Below are 18,496 nucleotides of genomic sequence, written 5' to 3'. Positions count from 1 at the left end.
TCTTTAAAATATTGTGTAGGTATTTTGATAGGGATTGCATTGAATCTGTAAATTGCTTTAGGTAAGATGACCATTTTTACTATGTTAATTTTCCCGATCCACGAATAAGGGAGATCTTTTTATCTTCTGATGTCATCTTCAATCTCCTTCTTCAGAGATTTGAATTTTTTTTTTCAAACAAGTATTTCACTTGTTTGAGTACAATTACTTCTAGATATTTTATATTACTGGTGGCTATCGTAAAGGGTGTAGTTTCCCTAATTTATTTCTTAGCACAATTATCATTTGTATACAGGAAGGCTACTGACTTTTTTGAGTTAATTTTGTATCCAGCCAATTTGCTGAAGGTGTTTATCAGCTTTAGGAGTTCTCTGGTGGAATTTTGGGGCTCACATATGTACACTATCATATCATCTGCAAATAGGGATAATTTGACTTCCTCCTTTCCCATTTGAATACCCTTTTGTTTGTTTTTTTCAAGACAGGGTTTCTCTGTGTCACCTTGGTTGTCCTAGACTTGCTTTATAGACCAGGCTGGCCTTGAAACCACGGAGATCCAATTTCCTTTGCCTCCCAGAGTGCTAGAATTACAGATATGTGTGCCACCACTGCCCAGCTCTATAAAGCATCCTTGTTTAGTTTTTAATAAAGCATTTTAACAAATGATTCTTTTTCTGTATAGGTATGCTCTCAAAAAAGCCAATAATCGTCTTCTGAAGATCCTGTTAGAAGTTGTCAAGACAACAGCTGCTGCTGAAGAAACAATTGGCCGCCATGTTCTTGGGATTCTGGATAGATCTAGTAAGGGTCAGCCGGTTTCCAGCCTGCTTTGGAGGTCAGACATAGAGGCATCTGCCAAGCCCAGTGCCCAAGAAGAATGCACAAGAGGTATTGGTTCCATACATTGTTGAAATAGTCCACACCTTGAACATAGGCTCAGTTCAGTGCACTCCCAATGTATACATAAAACTACATAAGGGAGAATATTCAACGTTTTTGCAACTAATGGACTGTCATACACAAAGATTTTAAGGCTACTTTTTTCAACCACCATTATTGTATAGCATTTGCAAATGTGTGCCTTAGGGCTGCCACCATATATACATGGGGTTACAACCCTGCCTGTTTGTCTACTGACAAACAATTCTGCATCACTACTTAGGACTCTCATACCCACCTGTAAAGTAAGGAAAGGTTAAAATGAAGAGATTTTAGGAATCTAGCACCATTTGGAGAGGTTAAAACGGGTCTCTATAAAGCCTAAAGTTGTCTTCTTTTTGGACTGTCTTCTGCTAGGCCCTGCCTGCCTTCTGGGAAGTGTAACGTATGCAGAGTGTGCCGTGCCTGCGTTAGGAATACGTTCTGACTTCCCTTTCTCTGGCTTCTCTGGCTGTGTAGGCTGTGCTCATCTTCTGGCTTCCAGCTGATCTCTGGTCTCTCTTATTTTTCAGTTCCTTATTCCCTGCTGAAGAAGAATAGGAAATCAGAAGACAAGAAAGCTTTGTCAGGTTCAGAGAGATAGGGTTGAAATCTTGGAATAGAAAATTAAATCTAGTTTGCTTCCATCCCTCCCTGAGCCCTCTTGCAGGCAGATGCTCTTTCTGGAGACCATTTGGCCTGCTGAGCTCCCTGTGGAGAAATGAGAAAAAAAAATACCCAATTATAAATGCTTTGCTTAATTACAGGTTGTCCAGCAGTGTTTCTCAGCTCACAGAAAAGTTTGATTTAAAAATTTAAATAAAATTAACTTAAGAGCACCTCAGTTGACTTTAAAGATAATTTTTTCAATGCTTTTAGTAAAACAACTGAAATAACAATTGTTAAACTTACTTTTCAAATTCACTTGTTTCATACTTGGTCAATTTACTTTTCAGATGAGCTTTTGTCTTGAGTAAGCTCCATAGCAAAGAATATTTAATGTGTAGAGCAAGGTAATATTTAAAATGTGTAAATGTGTTTTATCAATTAAACATTAAAAAAACAACAACAAAGATGAACTGGTTTTACCTCACTATCTAAGGAGTTTTACAGTTCTACCTATAAAGCTGAAGCTGGGCTGACTTCTGCAACTTAGAAACACCCCAAGGAACCTGTAGAGTGTAGACAGTCTTCATGTCAACAGTTGCCGTAGATACTACAACATTCAGCAAACAGCAGTGAGCTCACTGCCCAAGCAGTGCGATGGAAGTTACAAGTGATACAGGGCCATTTAACTCCCACCGGAAGTCTGTGCTGATCTTTGTCTACTTTGAGAATGCAGAATTTAAAGGACATCTGATCCACACGGCTTCTTCTCTTCTATGTTACGTCTGCATTTTCCAGTGGGGGTCAAGTGTGTTTGTGTCCACTAAAAACACCTAGCAGTTACTCCTCGTTGATGAGCATCCCAGCTTCTAGAAACTGGTATTGAGCATTTCTCCATTGTCCCTGCTCTGTAGCAATTCAGATTACTGCTAACAGGAAACACTGGAATTCCCACAAGAGGCAAGATCAAAGCATAACTGATTTTTTTTGTTAGGTTGGTTAGGTGATCTAGTTGATTTTTCAAGACAGGGTTTCTTTGTGTAGCTTTGGCTGTCCTAGACTCGCTTTGTAGACCAGCCTGGCTTTGAACTCACAGTGATGTGCCTGCCTCTGCCTCCTCTAGTGCTAGGATTACAGGCATGCACCACCAAACCCTGCATTCCCTATTATTTCAAAGATTGTTTTGTTAGCATTAGCATCACTGTGTGTGCTCTGACGGTAACATTCTACGTTTTTATGATCAGCAATGATACAGATCTTGTTAATAATTTGATGTGGCCATCAGTGTCATTAAGGAACACTCACATACCCAGTTTCCATTTTTAAGTATATATTGAATTAAAACAGCTTATGGTTTTAAAATGTTAAATTTTTCGTAAACCCAATAATGTGCTGGCTTTACAGTATTTGTAATGTGCTCAATGTGCTAGGATTCATCCTGCTGTTTCTCCGTATGTTTAGATAGAACCTAAATTATACCTTTAAAGTTTTTTTTTAATGCCTTATTTTACATAACAGAAATTAAGTTTTAATCTGATTACAGAGTGATTTTTATTCTTCGGTTTTATATATTGCTTTTTTTGTTTCCCTTGTAACACATGTGGCCAGCTTTCAATCTTCAGCTCTGAACTTGTTTAGATTTTAAACAGGTATGGACTTGCTAACACTTGAAAAAAATAAATAATGAGTGTTTGCTTCCTTGTAGGAATAAGCTAGTTTATGAAGTTGGAAGTCACGGTTAAGCTAGTGTGGGCTCAGTTCTGTCTGAGGGAATGGTATTTCCCCTGATAAAATGAGCTCTCAGAGCTGTGTTGCGTTTCCTTTAGCTTTGACATATCCTAGAGGAAGATGCTCCCCTCTGTGCTGGCCAGCCAGGAATGGAAGTTTGTTTCCTGTGTCGTCTTTGTCACAGTACTGTGCGTAGGACAACAGTAACCTACTAATGAGAAGGCATTGGTTCTCTTTAGATTATCTTGACCTTAACTTACACTCATAGATCTCCCTTTCCTTCCTTGCTTATTTGTTTGTTTCTTTGTTTTGAGATGGTTTTGCTTTCTGTACCAGGCTAGCCTTGAACTCCCTTTGTGACCCAGACAAGAGGATTTAGGCAGGGTCTCCCCTAAAACCAGACCAAACTACTAAGTGTGCTGTGCTGCATCTTTATCTCTTGGGGGATACTTTAATTCCTTTTTTCCTTTTTCCTTATCCACTGCAGAAACACTGGCATCCCGTGCCATGTACGGTGCACTTGGTTTTACGTGTCCTTTGTACTTTGTGCCTGAGATTTGTTCCCGTATGCACAGCGTCTTCAGTCTTGTTCTCATCAGTTGCTCCTCTGTGTCACAAGTCACGCACAGCTCATACTCTTTTGTTTTGAGGTGTTGATTGTTGTCAGCTTTGCCCTTCAGCGTAAATTTCAGCACACTGGAGGAGAGAACAGACTAGTCAGGCATCTTTACCGACCTTAGTTCTGTTCACATAGTCGCAGTGCTGTTCTCAGAGGGCACTAGCCAACCATTACACTCACACTGTCTTCTCAGGGCCGGCCCATTCGTCCAGGTGAAAATTGCAGCTTATCCTTTTAAAATGCTCTGCTTATGACTTCTTTTTTCATGGAACTTTTTTGTTTGTTTGTTTGTTACTTTATGATCTGTATGAGATTCTTTTTTTTTCCTTCTTAATGGTATCTTTACAACAAATGTATCCACTTCAAGTGTTTCAACTCTCAGACCTATAAAAAAGATGTAAAGGTTGCAGGCCCAAGCTTAACACATGTTATGTGTCTGTACACACCCTGTTGGTAGTTTGTCATGTTCATTCCCACAGTCCAGACTGTGTCCTGACCTGTTGGTCTGTGTCTTAATGGTGGTTGTCGTTAGGAATCACCTGAGAAACCCAGAGTCATCTTACAGCTTTCTTCTTGCCTGTTTCATTCAGGCATGTCCAGCTTGTGCCCTCTCTCCCTCTGTACTTCGTTCCTTGTGTCTTTTCCACATCATAGTTCATCACTCCTCATTGGGCATTAAAATAGCCTTTTAAGCAATCTACTCTTTTTTTTTTATATATATTCTTACATTTTGCTCCCTGGTTCATAGATTTGCTATTATCTTGTTTTAAATTATGATTAATCTTTTCCAGTCTTTATCAAAACCCCAAGTTCCAACAAAACCTGAGACAGTTCGCATTTTGGATCCAGCCTACTTTTTTTTTTGTTTTGTTTTTTTTTTTTTTTTTTTTTTTTCAAGACAGGGTTTCTCTGTGTAGCCTTGGCCATCCTGGACTCACTTTGTAGACCAGGCTGGCCTCGAACTCACAGCGATCCGCCTGCCTCTGCCTCCCGAGTGCTGGGATTAAAGGCATGCGCCACCACGCCCGGCTCCAGCCTACTTTCTAGTTCCCCTCTTTTGAAAATTTCCCCTACTTCACCCGCATTTCTCCATGCATTTTTGTTTGCTAGTGTTTCCACCATATCAGACTGTATTCTTTGCCTCAGATTTATCATATTCTCCAAACCCACGAAAACAAAAGTGTCACTAGAGTGTATTTAATGTCTCAGATAAACATAGTATATGACATAAGTGGCTTTGTTTCCTAAGCACCAAGTAAGAACTCTTGCTCCCGTGGCTTCTGCAGAAATACCATCAAGTTCTAGATGGCTTCCTTTGATTTACAGTGTGCATTACTTGCGTACTTTGTATACCATTTTGAATCCCAAGATCATCTTGAACTCTTAACACTTCTGAAGTATTTGTTCCATTATCAAGATATTTGGTTCTAAATACACAGTATAATAGAAGGAAATGCCAGTACAGGAGTCATGCTTTTTTATTAATTTGGAGAATAAAATGCAAGGTAAAAGTTATATTTGCTGCTACACCAATGATTAGAATTATATAAACACATATATAATAGCAAACTTTTGAGGGCTGGAGAGATGGTTTGGCTGTTACAGCACTTGCTGTTCCTGAAGAGAACCAGGTTCTTAGCATCTGCATGGTGGCTCAGAAGTTTGTATAGGTGCACACAAGATATACACGTTCAATGTAGGCAAACAGTCATATATATATATATAATTTTTTAAGGTACTCTCATGCTCACTCTCTCCTGGTTTCTCCTCTTCTGCTTGTCTCTAGCTCTGTCTCTCCACCCTCATGGCTCACTCAGGCCCTAACTTCTCTCTCCCCTTTTCTTCACTCAAATAAACTTATTTCCTTTATACCCTCCCTCCCCCTCCCCCAAAAAAGGCACTCTGGTATTCGGTCACCAACCATCTGTTGATAGAGGTGACTAATGGAGGCTTAGAAAAGCTGCATCTGGTTTCATGGCTCTAGCTTGCTGTCCTGGGTGAGTGTGCTATTAGGTGTCACTGATAAGTGCTCAAGCCTTGGCTTTAGAGAAGCGGTTCTTAACCTGCGGGCCATGACTCCTTTGGGATGACCTTGTCAAATATCAGATATTTACAGTACGATTCATAACAGTAGCAAAATTATAGTCATGAAGTAGCAGTGAAATAATTTTATGGTTGAAGTCACCACAACATGAGCAGCTGTACTAAAGGGGCGCAGCATTAGGAAGGGCGCAGCATTAGGAAGGGCGCGGCATTAGGAAGGGCGCGGCATTAGGAAGGATGCAGCATTAGGAAGGGCGCGGCATTAGGAAGGATGCAGCATTAGGAAGGGCGCGGCATTAGGAAGGGCGCGGCATTAGGAAGGGCGCGGCATTAGGAAGGGCGCGGCATTAGGAAGGGCGCGGCATTAGGAAGGGCGCGGCATTAGGAAGGGCGCGGCATTAGGAAGGGCGCGGCATTAGGAAGGGCGCAGCATTAGGAAGGGCGCAGAGAACTACTCTTTAGGGGAAGTGGAGCTTAGATTCTACCTAGGTATATGTACTGATCCTTATGTAAAAATAATTAGAATATCAGTACTGTGAATATAATAAACTAGTTTATACTCTTTTTCCATCATACCACTGCAGACGTAGCACATAACAAAATTATCTTAGTCCATTTCAATATGTAACCAAATCAACTCAAATCATTTGTTTCCCTGAAAAGTCGCATGGCCTGGTCGCAGATAAACATAAGCACATGATCTCTTCATTGTGCCCGCACTATTCTACTCATAGGAAATGGGGTGTGGGCGAAGGTGGCGGAGTGTGTGTGCTTAGTCACGTGAGTTTGTTATGGAGTCCAGGAGTCTTCCTCATTTACTCTCCACTGTGTTCTGAGACAATGTCTCACTGAGCCTGGAGCTTCACCATGTTGGCTCATCTGGCTGTCCAACAAGCCCCCACATCCTCCTGTCCCTGCACCTTGCTCTCCTCTGGAGCACTAGAATTACAGATGTGTTCCTCCACATCTGGCTTTTATGTGTGCTCATGTGACAAGCACTTGCTTCACAGAGTCACCTCCCCAGTCCCTAAGTCTCTGTCACCTTGCTTTCTGTTTGCCTTCTCATTGCACTGTGAAGTCTATGAAGATGGGACCAGGTCTTGTTGCTTACAAGTCTTCATCACTTTTCAAATCATTTGCTTGAATCTCTATTTCAAGGTGTCTTAAAGGTCTTTACTAGACAGTGAGTGTGCATGGTGCACATGCTAAGGCTCCAGAGTTGATCTCCTACACCAAAAATAATTTTTTCCATCAAGGAAAAGAATCTGAGTAACCAAGTATTAATTTCTGCACTTACTAGCACAACATTGTCCTTCTCTGTTTACTTGCTGTTCAATACTCATTTGCATGTTTGTTTTGTTATTAAAGACTTTGAGATTGTAATGATTCAAGTTTTAGTTTGATTTGGTGTCTTCAGTTCCTTATGTTGTAACTTTAAACGTATGATCCATTTATACCTTTAACTTGCTGCTCTTCTAGTTGTGGATGAGTCCATACCCTCTTATCCTGGAAGCGCCATAGCGGTAAAGGACAGCATGTGGTCACAAGTCACCGAGGAAGGAACGGAGCTGTCGCAGCGGCTTGTGAAGAGTGGCTTTGCTGGGCCTGTGATAGATCCTGACAATGAAGAACTTATGCTGAACATTAGCTCTCGGCTACAAGCAGCAGTTGAAAAGCTGTTAGAAGCCATAAGTGAGACCAGCAGTCAGGTAACCTTCTTGTCCTGCTGAGTTCCATGCGGACCTTCTGCTAATCCACAGGAGGACTTAATGATTCTCTCTACCCTCCTACAGAAGTTTGGTCAGGCTTTGGTTGTGTTCGCGCTAGGTAGTGGAGCAGCAGTGGCTATGTGGCAGGCCTGGGCAGCTTAAGGGTCCATGCCTTTTTTAAAGAAGTGTGAAAAAGACCCAAGAATATAACTCAGAGGTCAAGTGCTTCCCAGGCTTGTGAACGATATACTCTCCAGTCCTGAAAAATAAGCATATGAACAAATAAATAAATATTGATTGTATTCTAATACAGACCTGATAACAGTACGCTTTTCAGATGGTAAAGGTTGATGTGTTCTTATAATGAGCTCTTCCAGTTGTAAAATTCAGGGATACCTACTGTTACATGTTAGTTTAAAACTATCAAAGAGATTTTAAACTGTACTATTAAATGAAATATTCCATACATTCGTTTTCATTGAATTCTAGGAAGTATTTATTTCGCTATTTCTACCTTGACCCAATAGTTATTGAGTAGAGAGTTGTTCAGTTTCCATGAGTTTGTAGGCTTTCTGTTTTTTCTGTTGTTGTTGAAATCCAGCTTTAATCTATGGTGGTTTGATTGGGTCCAGTTGGTTATTTCAGTTTTCTTATATCTGCTGGGCCTTGCTTTCTAACGAGTGTGTGGCCAATTCAGAGAAAGTTCTGTGAGGTGCTGAGAAGAGGGTATAATTTTTTGTGTTTGGGTGAAATGTTCTGTAGGTACATTTGGGTCATAATGTCTGTCTGCTCCATTATTTCTGTTTTGTTGTAAGTGTTTTGTTTGTTTTCTGGATGACCTGTCCATTGGTGAGAGTGAGGTGTTGGAGTCTCCTACTATTAATGAGTTTGGTTCAATGTGTGATTTAATAATGCTTAGTAATGTTTCTTTTACAAATGTGGGTGCACATGCATTTCGTGCATAGATGTTCAAAGTCAAGATGGCACCTTGGTGTATTTTTCCTTTAATAAATATGAAATATGCTTTCCTATCTCTTTTGATTAATATTTGTGGGAAGTCTATTTTGTTAGTTACTAGAATGGCTACACCAGCTTGCTTCTTAGGTCTTTTTGTTTGGAAAATCTTTTTCTGACCCTTTACTGTGAGGTTTATCTTTAATGTTGAACTATGCTTCTTATATGCAGCTGAAGGATGGATCCTGTTTTCACATCCATTCTGTTAGCCTGTGTCTTTTTATTTGCAAATTGATTGTTTTTGCTTGCTTGTTTGTTTTCATTCATTCATTTATTTTTATTTTTATTTTTTTGTTTTTTTGATACAGGGTTTCTCTGTGTAGCCTTGGCTGTCTTACTTTATAGACCAGGCTGGCCTTGCTCACAGAGAGAGATCCAACTGCCTCTGCCTCCCCGAGTGCTGGGATTACAGGCGCATGCACCACCATATGCTGCTTTTCATTTATTTATTAATTTAATTTCTTTATGACCAATGATTATTTATTCATATTATTTTGGTGATGGTGGTGTGTGTGTGTATGTGTGTGTGTGTGTGTGTGTGTGTGTGTGTAATATGGTAGCTCGGCTCTGGTGGTGCCATATTGCTTCATTTAGTGTTCTTAAAAACCTAAATATTTATTGTCTTGCCAGGTGTAAGACATTTGGTACTAATCACATCAGTGGTCCCAACTTACATCAAAACCTGAAGAGTGATATTTCTTTATTAACATCCAAACAGCTGAGTAGAAAATGGTACCAATAAAAGCCAGCTTTATTTGTGTTATTCATGTAACATTAAGTTATAACTTATCGATCAAAGAGTTGGATCATTAGCCAAAGTTCAGGGAACTAACTCAAGAATTGACATTCCAAGTGATAAGTAGGTCTCACAGGCTACTGTCTTCATAGGCAGCTAGAGAAGAGTTTGCTCATAATGATAATAATGTGAGCTGCTCACAGGAGTGTGAGATTGACCTGAAGCACTCAATTCCCCAGGCGATGGAGTCCTGAGGTACAGCACAGCCTGGCCATGGCTCAGCCCAGGTTTTTCTCAGCTTATTAAAGTGCCAGGGCAGTACTGTGTTGCTTTGCTCTGACTGCATTGTTTATAAATGCCATTGTGCAAATCTCAGCTGTGTGCAGGCAGCAGCCACTCTGTGACAGAGACCTCCTACAGAGATGCCCCCAGCAGCAGCAGCAGCACAGCCCCGGTGAGCTGCACATGCTCAGGATGCCTATGACCTGCATGCTGGAGAGCCAGCAGCCTGGCCTTTATTTGGTCAGCTAATGACTGTGATGCACACTGGCATTTGAGGGCCAGTAACTAGAGGCAGTTGGACTAAACTCTGAAGTCCTCTACCAATATCTGTTATATACGTTGGGTTTTTGAGACAGTGTTTCTTTGTGTAACCTTGGCTGTCCTGGACTCACTTTTTAGACCAGGCCTGCCTCTGTCTCCCAAGTGCTGGGATTAAAGGCGTGCGCCCCCTGCTCTGTTACAGAGTATTTTGAATGAAGTGCTGGCATGCAGTATAAGCAGCTGTAGAACTGAGACCTATCTCAGGAGAATTTACTTGTCAGCAGTGATAACGGGCTTTGTGTAGTGTTCTTTTCCACTAAATGTTGTTCACCGTTACTAATTCTGAGTGATGACTTTAAACAACCAACTTCAGAATGTCATCAGTAATAGCTAAATTTACTTTGAACATGGTGAATGTATTTAGCAGTCAATTAAAGCGGCACAAAGTAAGCTCTTTGCAAAGTAAGTGGAGCCATATTTCCCCTTCCATGTGCCATAACTTTTTCTTCTCCATATTGGAATACTTCGCTTTAACCTTGTTATCTTGCACTCTTAAAACAATGTCTAAAATAGAACTGGTAGACACTGGTGTGATGTCTTCTTGTGCTGAAAGAGAAGGTCAGACAAATAGTTCTGTTGAGGAAGCCTTAACCTAGAGAAGAGAGCAGCCTTGACAGGGGGGCGGGGTGCCTGGGGACCTTGCTGCTACAGCTGAGTCATGTCATCACGTCGTTTTGAGTACATATTACATAACAGTTACTACTCCAGGTCTTAGATATACAATACAAACAAGTTGGATAAAACTCCCACTTTCTAGAGCTTATTTAACAGAGCTGGTCAGTAGTAAATGACATCATATGTCAGATAACTGCTAAGAAGTAAAACGGAGAGAATGAGATGGGACGGAGCGCTGTGTACAGGGAAATAAAGGAAGTTATTCTTGGCAATATAAGGAGCAAATATAGTAAAGACATGAGGGCTGGAGAGGTGGCTGAGCAGCGGAGAGCATGGGCTGCTCTTCCAGTGGACCCAGGTTCCATTCCCAGCACCCACATGGTGGCTCACAGCCGATTGTTAAGTCCAGTTCCAGGGGATTCAGTGCCCTCTTCTGGGCACCAGGCACACTAGTGTGCATAAAATAATAAAATGATTCTTTTGTGTGTGTATGTTGGGGGGGTGGGGGGAACCAAAGGAGACTATATCAGACCAGTAAATGGAAAGACATTCCCACAGAGGAACAGGACTGAAGGCCGTGCGGTGCATCTGGCAGAGCATTATAACTGGAGCAAAGTGTAAAGGTAGTGTGGGAAAGGAGATCAGAGTGATTCAGAAACCAGACGATAGAGAACTTTGTTAACTCCTTTCGAGGTGTAGAGTCACTAAGAGCTTTTAATTTTTTCATTTTAAAATAACTGTAGACTCACAGAAAAGCTGCAGAAGTGTGGCCCTTGTCCTGTACACTGTGCATACTCACGCTGTGACTGTGAAGCTATAAAGTTACACTAGGATAATTCTGCTAACTAAATGCAAACCATTTCAGTTTTACTAACCTTTTGTCTAGTGATGATGTATTTCTCCATTAACCTTACCCGTCAAGGATTCAGACCTGAGGTGCTCCCTTCCTCTCATGCACCTCCTCCAGTGGATTACATCAATGTCTGTTAACCCATAAACACACCCCAAATCAGTTCCCACCTGCCAAATCTCATCTCCATCACTTCTCACCTGGGAAGTTCTGAGTCTCCCATTCCTCATTTAGTACCTATGCCACCTCACCCCACCCCACCCCATCCCCAAGTCAAGTGTTTCTTGGTATAGCCTTGGCTGTCCTGAACTCCTCACTTTGTAGACCAGGCTAGCCTCTAACTCACAGTGATCTGCCTGCCTATGCCTTTGCCTCCCTGAGTGCTGGGATTAAATAGATGTGTTCCACTATGCCTGGCTATATTTGGTACCTCTTTCCTCACCACCTTCCAGCCCATCACCCGTCATATTACTGTTTCAGGAACATCTCTAAAACAGATACTTCATACCATTTTCCTGCTACAGTGTCTGACTTAATACACAGTACACACACACACACACACACACACACACACACACACACACCCATTTTAAATAACAAACAACCCAGTTAGTGCTGCCCATATACTGATGGGTGTGGGGCCATCCCAGAGACCACACCCCTAAAGAAAACTGACTTTCCCTCCTAGCAGCCATAAAAGATGACTAGCTCCTCAGATAAGGATGTGATCTCATGTGCCCCTCCACCATCCCGGCTAGACCCTTGGCTAGTTTGAACTTTCAAGTTGGCTTTCAGGCGCTTTAACAAATTGTGCTTATGATTCAATTCCTCTATGTTGTGTGTAATGATAGTTTTTTTTGTGTGTGTGTTTCTTTTTGTAAATGAGGAATATTGCATTGTATAGAAGTACAATTTACATATTCATTGCTTAAAGGAGATTCTTTTCCATCTTTGGATAGGTGAGATTCTCAGTTTTCAAAGCCAACACTGTGTCCCTTAGCTAAAGATAGACTGCAGTACTGGTGTGTGATGGCTGTACTTGCAGGACAGAAGCACAGAAACAAACTGGAGAAGTCGCTTACCCAGTTAACAGTCAGGTTGTGGAGTTATACTCAGAACTCAGGCAGTTTAACCTCAGGGCCCATGTTCTTAGTCAGTAGGACTTCCGTCCCCTGCACAGGAATGAGATGACTCACTGTCAGCCAGCACTGGTGGTAATGTGAGTGCAGGCTGGAAGCTGGGCTTTGAAATACTGCCATCAAAAAAAAAAAGTTAAAGCCGGGCGTGGTGGCACATGCCTTTAATCCCAGCACTCGGGAGGCAGAGGCAGGCGGATCGCTGTGAGTTCGAGGCCAGACTGGTCTACAAAGCGAGTCCATGATGGCCAAAGCTACACAGAGAAACCCTGTCTCGAAAAAAAAAAAGAAAAGAAAAAGAAATACTGCCATCATTGGGGACCCTTCAAGAACCATTTCAATGGAATAGCAGAAATGGAAGCCTGATTCAAGAGAGAATGACTTGAAGGGAAGTGGAGAATAAAGATTAAGTGTGTGATCGAGAAGAAAAATTGTGACAGTTGCCTGGCTTGGTGTGTCCTTTTTAAGCAGTAGTAGAGAGTTGTGTACTATACCAAGCACCTAGGGCGGAGCATGAGACACTAGTGTGGTAAAGGTGAAGGCTGATGAACAGGGGATGACCACAGGTCAGAGTCCCTTGTGAATTAAATTGAAGAGACATAGTGCGTAAGTCAGATATGGCAGCAGGAAAATGGTATCAAGTGTCTGTTTTAGAGATGTTCCTGAAACGGTCATGTGATGGGCGATGGGCAGGAAGGTGGTGAGGAAAGAGGTACCAAATATGGAAAGACGGGAGACTCAGAGCATTCCAGGTGAGACGCGACGGAGGTGAAGTTTTAGCAGGTGGAAATTGATGTGCCGTGTGTTTAGAAATTGAATATAATCCACTGGAGAAGGTGCGTAATAATGAAGGAAGTACCTGAGGTCTGAATCCTTGAGACATGAGAGGAGTGAATCATGGGTTCCGTTTCATAGACACTGCATTTTAGTGCAGGGGTTTTGAAATATGGGAAATCATGGAAGGTATCGTACATCCAAATAAAGATACTCTCTTGATAGCCTGAAGTTTGGAGAGTACATAAGTAGAAATGCCATTATTCCTAGGAATTTGAAACTATAATTTCCTTCAAGGATTAGTCTTATAAACCACACTTGGTATTAAATTCAGGAAGAAGACCCTTGATTAAAATAGTGCAAAATAAGCTCTATTGCTTTTGTCCATTTTTAGAAGGCACACCTTGCTTCTATTTATATAAAACAAAAGTCTCTAAGAAGCATTTTTTTTTTTTTTTAACCAAGAGCACAGATCAAGGTAAGAAACAATAAGGGGCTGGAGAGATGACTCCATGGTTAAGAGCACCTGTTGCTCTTTCACAGGCCTGGGATTTGTTGCCTGGGATTTGATGCCTAGCAGTAACATAGAAGCTCACAATCATATGTAATCCCAGCTAGCCTGATACCCTCTTCCAGCCTTGTGGGCACCAGCAAAGATGTAGTCCACAAACATACAGCCAAAACACCCATATACGTAAAATAAAGTAATAATAAAAAAGGAACAACAATTCACATGAACGTGCACACACATACACACACACACACACACACACACACACACACACACACCTTAAAGTAATTTAGAGAAAATTTTTTAATTCATTATGGTAGTATAATTCAACTTACATATAAAAACCATATGAATACCCTTACAATAAAAAAAAAGTAAAATAAAGTAACTCCAATTTTTTGTCTCAATTATCTAGACTAGCATGACTACCATCAGGTTCTAGATGATCAAGGATTAATACATAGTAAATATAAATTAATTTATAGGATAGAGCTTATTACTTTCCTCCAAAACAAAACCTTAGATAAAATTATACCTTGTGAAACTTAACCTTTTTTCTCTATAAAGTATTGCTTTCAAATTGTAAACATGTTTGTTGCTTTTACTTATTTAACTTGTTTAAGGGAGAACTAAATCCTGCATAATTACTTAAAGAGTTCTACCAATGCTAAGCAAGTTGGAAACACCTTGATGGTAAAATTATTATATTTAAAGTGTAACAAAAACAAAGCAAAATCTTAATAGACCATTTAGCCCACAGATCCATCTTTGAGAAACATAGAAGCAGGTGTCTTGGACACCACTACTAATTGGGTTGGTTATTCCTCCATCTTGTATAGATGATAAGATTTCTTCTCCAACTAACTTGAGTGTATAAGCATCTGTAATAAACAAGAATCACCAACATGTGAAGACCTCTCGTTTGCTGTTACCAAACCAGAGGCTTAGGTTTCTGGGCTTCCTATAGAAAAATCTCTCTCTCTCTCTCTCTCTCTCTCTCTCTCTCTCTCTCTCTCTCTCTCTCTCTCTCTCTCTCTCTCTCGTTGTTGTTGTTGTTGTTGGTTTTCCTGCTTATTAATTAATTTGCTGGGAAGAACTTGAATACCAGCACAGACTCTGTAATGAGAGTGACTGTAAAACAAAATTTTGATGGTATTACCTCATTGCTTTAGTATAGATTTTTCCATTTAAAGATTTTTTGTTGTTTTAGTTACAAAATTGAAAACAAAAACATCAAAATGAATGTCTTTTATTTAAAGCATCTTTGATTGCTGAGAATCTAATTATGAAGAATATTTTCTAAGTTAATTATCTTGTAAGATTCTGAGTCACTCACTGTCTCACTTACTTTTGCTTAAGGTTCTGGAGGCCCTGGAGACTGCTGTTATCACAGCTTGGCCCTTAACATGCTAGTCAAGGTTCACAGGCTGCTGAAAGAAATGTGTTTAGCAATTACCATATACAACATAGCCTTAAAAAGAAAGTTGTTCTTAACATGCACTCTAGGACCTGTGAAAACATTATAACCAAAACATTTATAGGCCAGTGGCTTCTTAAATGCCTTTTCTAAGGAAATACCAACCAAGTTCTAATTCAGTTTTTCAGAAATATTTTGTACTCCTGAATTAGTAATGTGAACATAAGCATACTTTCTATTTTATATTCTTAAAGCAACTTTTTAGTGTGATGGAAAAACACCAGCTTAATCCTGCAAAGCATTATAAACTTGTCTAAATACCCTTTTCAAAGCTCTGACGTGGAGCTTGGCTCCTGTTAGGCAGGCTTTTGTGTGGGCGTACTCACATTCCACTGTCAGTGTACCTGAAGGAACAGACACTTAGCCACACCCTCAGCTCTGGCCTGTTCCTCAGGGGAAGCTGACTGAGACTTTGGCTCAGCCTGGAGGTTATTTGAATAGCTCAGTTCAGAGCTTTTCCTTTTGAACAGCGAGGAGAGTTCAGCTGCATTTCTCAAGAGTGCTGCCATGGAGATGTACACGCTGACCTTGCCTGCCAAGATCTGCTAGGAAAGCTTGCCTATTACCACCGGCACATTAGATACCAAGAGCAGCTCTAGTGCTCGGCTAATTGGGTCTTTATAGTTTTATTCTTTTCATTTGTCAAGGGTTTACTTGTTCTAACCGGGACTGTGTTTTGTTTGTTGCGTTGTAACTTTTTGCTTTTGTTTGGTTTTGACTTGATGGACTTGTTTGAATTTTGCGTTGGTTTTTTTTTGTTTTTGTTTTTTTTGTTTTTTGTTTTTTTTTTTTTTTTTTTTTTTTTTTTTTTTTTTTTTTTTTTTTTTTTTTTTTGTTTTTTAAGCTGAACTTTTTTATCTTTTTATTCCATTTATATGAGTTAGTTTTACTTGTGAATACTAGAAAGAAAACTTGTGCTAGAATAGGATGTCTTAATAAAAGAAACCTGAGGGAACAGACAAAGAAGCTTGGCAGCTTTACCTAGAATGGATTCTTTCAGGACCTATTTGGCCGCTGTCCAGCACAGTGGCTCTTGCTTGGAAGAACAGGAGGAAGACATTTATGAAGTTGAATCGCGAGTGCCTTTGCCACATCCTTATCCTCTGTCTGGACATTTGGATGAAAATAACTCAGTAATTATCAACACGTCTATTTTTCATTTTAATCACAAAAGAAATGGACACATATTAAAACTTACTTCTAAAATTTCACTGCCTTCCCCTCCTTATTCAGTAAGTATGCAATAGTACTTTAGAAATGTAGTAAACCGTAATGAGGTGAAAGCATGATTGTTTTTATAGAGCTTAAATGGACCCGTCCCTTTGCTATTGTTACAGTGTTAGCTGCTCATACACCTGAGGTGCGTGGAAGGGCTGAATTTTCTCCTAAAATTCCAACTTAGCTGCTTTTGACTTCAAATAGTAGAATGAGATAAATAGTACATTTCTCCGGTGCCAGTCAAGCTACTCCTTCCTGTTCGTAAGATTCTGTGTCTATGTGTAATACTGATCCAAAATTAAAAATAGAATGACTGTATTTGAGAGAAAGGGTAGTGTGCTGTCTCGAGCTGCCTAGTGAGTTGCTAAGCCAGTTAGAACATACTTGTAATCAATTGCCCTATTGGCTGTAGCTCTAGACAAGGGAAAAGGAGCTTGTGTTCTGTATTTTTTTTTTTTCCCTGCCCCGAGGACTTACTTTCTGTTTTAATAAGCCTATAAATTCTATAGAGAAATGACCTTTTCAGCTTTTAAAAGGGAAAGTACTTTGTAAACACTGCTAAGTCCAAATGTTTAGTATAAAAATGCCTGCGTGTTCACCATTTCCAGTTCGTAAGCTCTTTTAATGTGTTCTGAACATTCTCTATAGGCTGTTCAGCATTTTTATAACTTTTATGGCTTTAACTATAAATCCTAGCTAATATTTAACATGCCAGATCATTTTCAGAAGTTTTGCTACCTCACCAACAATTTTTAAAGTGACTAATGTTTTACCCACATTACAGTGCTGTTTGTTAAATGTAAAAGCTCTAGATTTGATTTTATATAGATGTAGGTATTTATTATTTTGCACATAGTAGGAGTCAATCATACCCACCTGGGAGGTAGAAACTTAAGTATAAATTATTTAGGTAAAAACTGGAAGAGGATCTTTTATCCCAGTGAGGTTTGGATCCTAGCATGCTATCGTAAGTCTAATTTGTTTGATAGTTTTATTCTGGTTGATTGGTTCTACTTTTTGCTCTCTTTTTCTTGTGTTCATTGTAAATCTTTAAATGCACTGTCACACTAGCTAGCTATCTTAGCTTAGATCTTGTGAAATGAGATATAAAAGCAAAGGTTTGGCAGTTTACTCATTGAAAGCAGGATTGTATGTTGTTTGTTGAATTTCTATAATAAACTTGAAATATGGAAAGAAACGCACCTATTTTGGTTATGGCTTGAACTCAGAGAGTTCACACTTTTATTAGATAACAATTAGATCATTTACTGGGGGAGGGGCACATGTGCATATGCAGATGGGATGGATACTTTTGGGAATACGAGTTCAGGTAAACTCAAAGGGCACTTGTATAATGATGAGCTCATACTTTATGGTCATGTGTCTTTACAATCTAAATGAATGTGTTCCGTACTTTTTGGAGTTAAAGACCATAAGACACACCCAGTTTTTAGAGCAGTAAAACAAACAAACAAACAAAAAAAAGCAGTAAGAACAGCAGTTGGACCATAAGGTACTCCCTAATTTCCCTCCCACTTTTGGTGGGGAGAAAATGCATCTAATGGCCCAAAAAATACAGTATTTTATATTTTAAAAGAATAAATCCTTTCCTAGTTAAAAGTAAAAGTGTTTGGCCAGGCATGGTGGCTCACGCCTGTAATCCCAGCACTCTGGAAGGCAGAGGCAGGCAGATCGCTGTGAGTTCAAGGCCAGCCTGGTCTACAAAGCGAGTCCAGGACAGCCAAGGCTAAAACAGAGAGACACTGTCTTGAAAAAACTAATGATAATGACAATGATGATAATAATAATAATAATAATAAGTAAAAGTATTTATATAAAATTGTATCCTTTTTTGGTGATAATGGTTTCCATTTCATATGAATTCTTATTGAAATAATGTTTTCAGTGATTTTTAAACATCCTATTAAAAAAAGAATAA

The 18,496-nt window shown here is 39.9% G+C and overlaps 1 protein-coding gene across 1 annotated transcript in view; it reads left to right on the top strand.

The window, feature by feature from the left end:
* Akap9 (A-kinase anchoring protein 9) overlaps nt 1-18,496 on the top strand; it is a 138,315-nt gene that overhangs the window by 70,316 nt on the left and 49,503 nt on the right. The window contains 2 exon segments of the mRNA XM_051152007.1: nt 683-888; nt 7,394-7,623. Of these exon segments, the coding sequence (XP_051007964.1) occupies nt 683-888; nt 7,394-7,623 (436 nt within the window).

This window comes from Acomys russatus, chromosome 10 (genome assembly GCF_903995435.1).
Source record: "Acomys russatus chromosome 10, mAcoRus1.1, whole genome shotgun sequence".
In the NCBI taxonomy this organism is placed as follows: domain Eukaryota; kingdom Metazoa; phylum Chordata; class Mammalia; order Rodentia; family Muridae; genus Acomys; species Acomys russatus.
The sequence above is the reverse complement of the archived record's forward strand: the minus strand, read 5'-3'. Positions and strand labels throughout refer to the sequence as shown.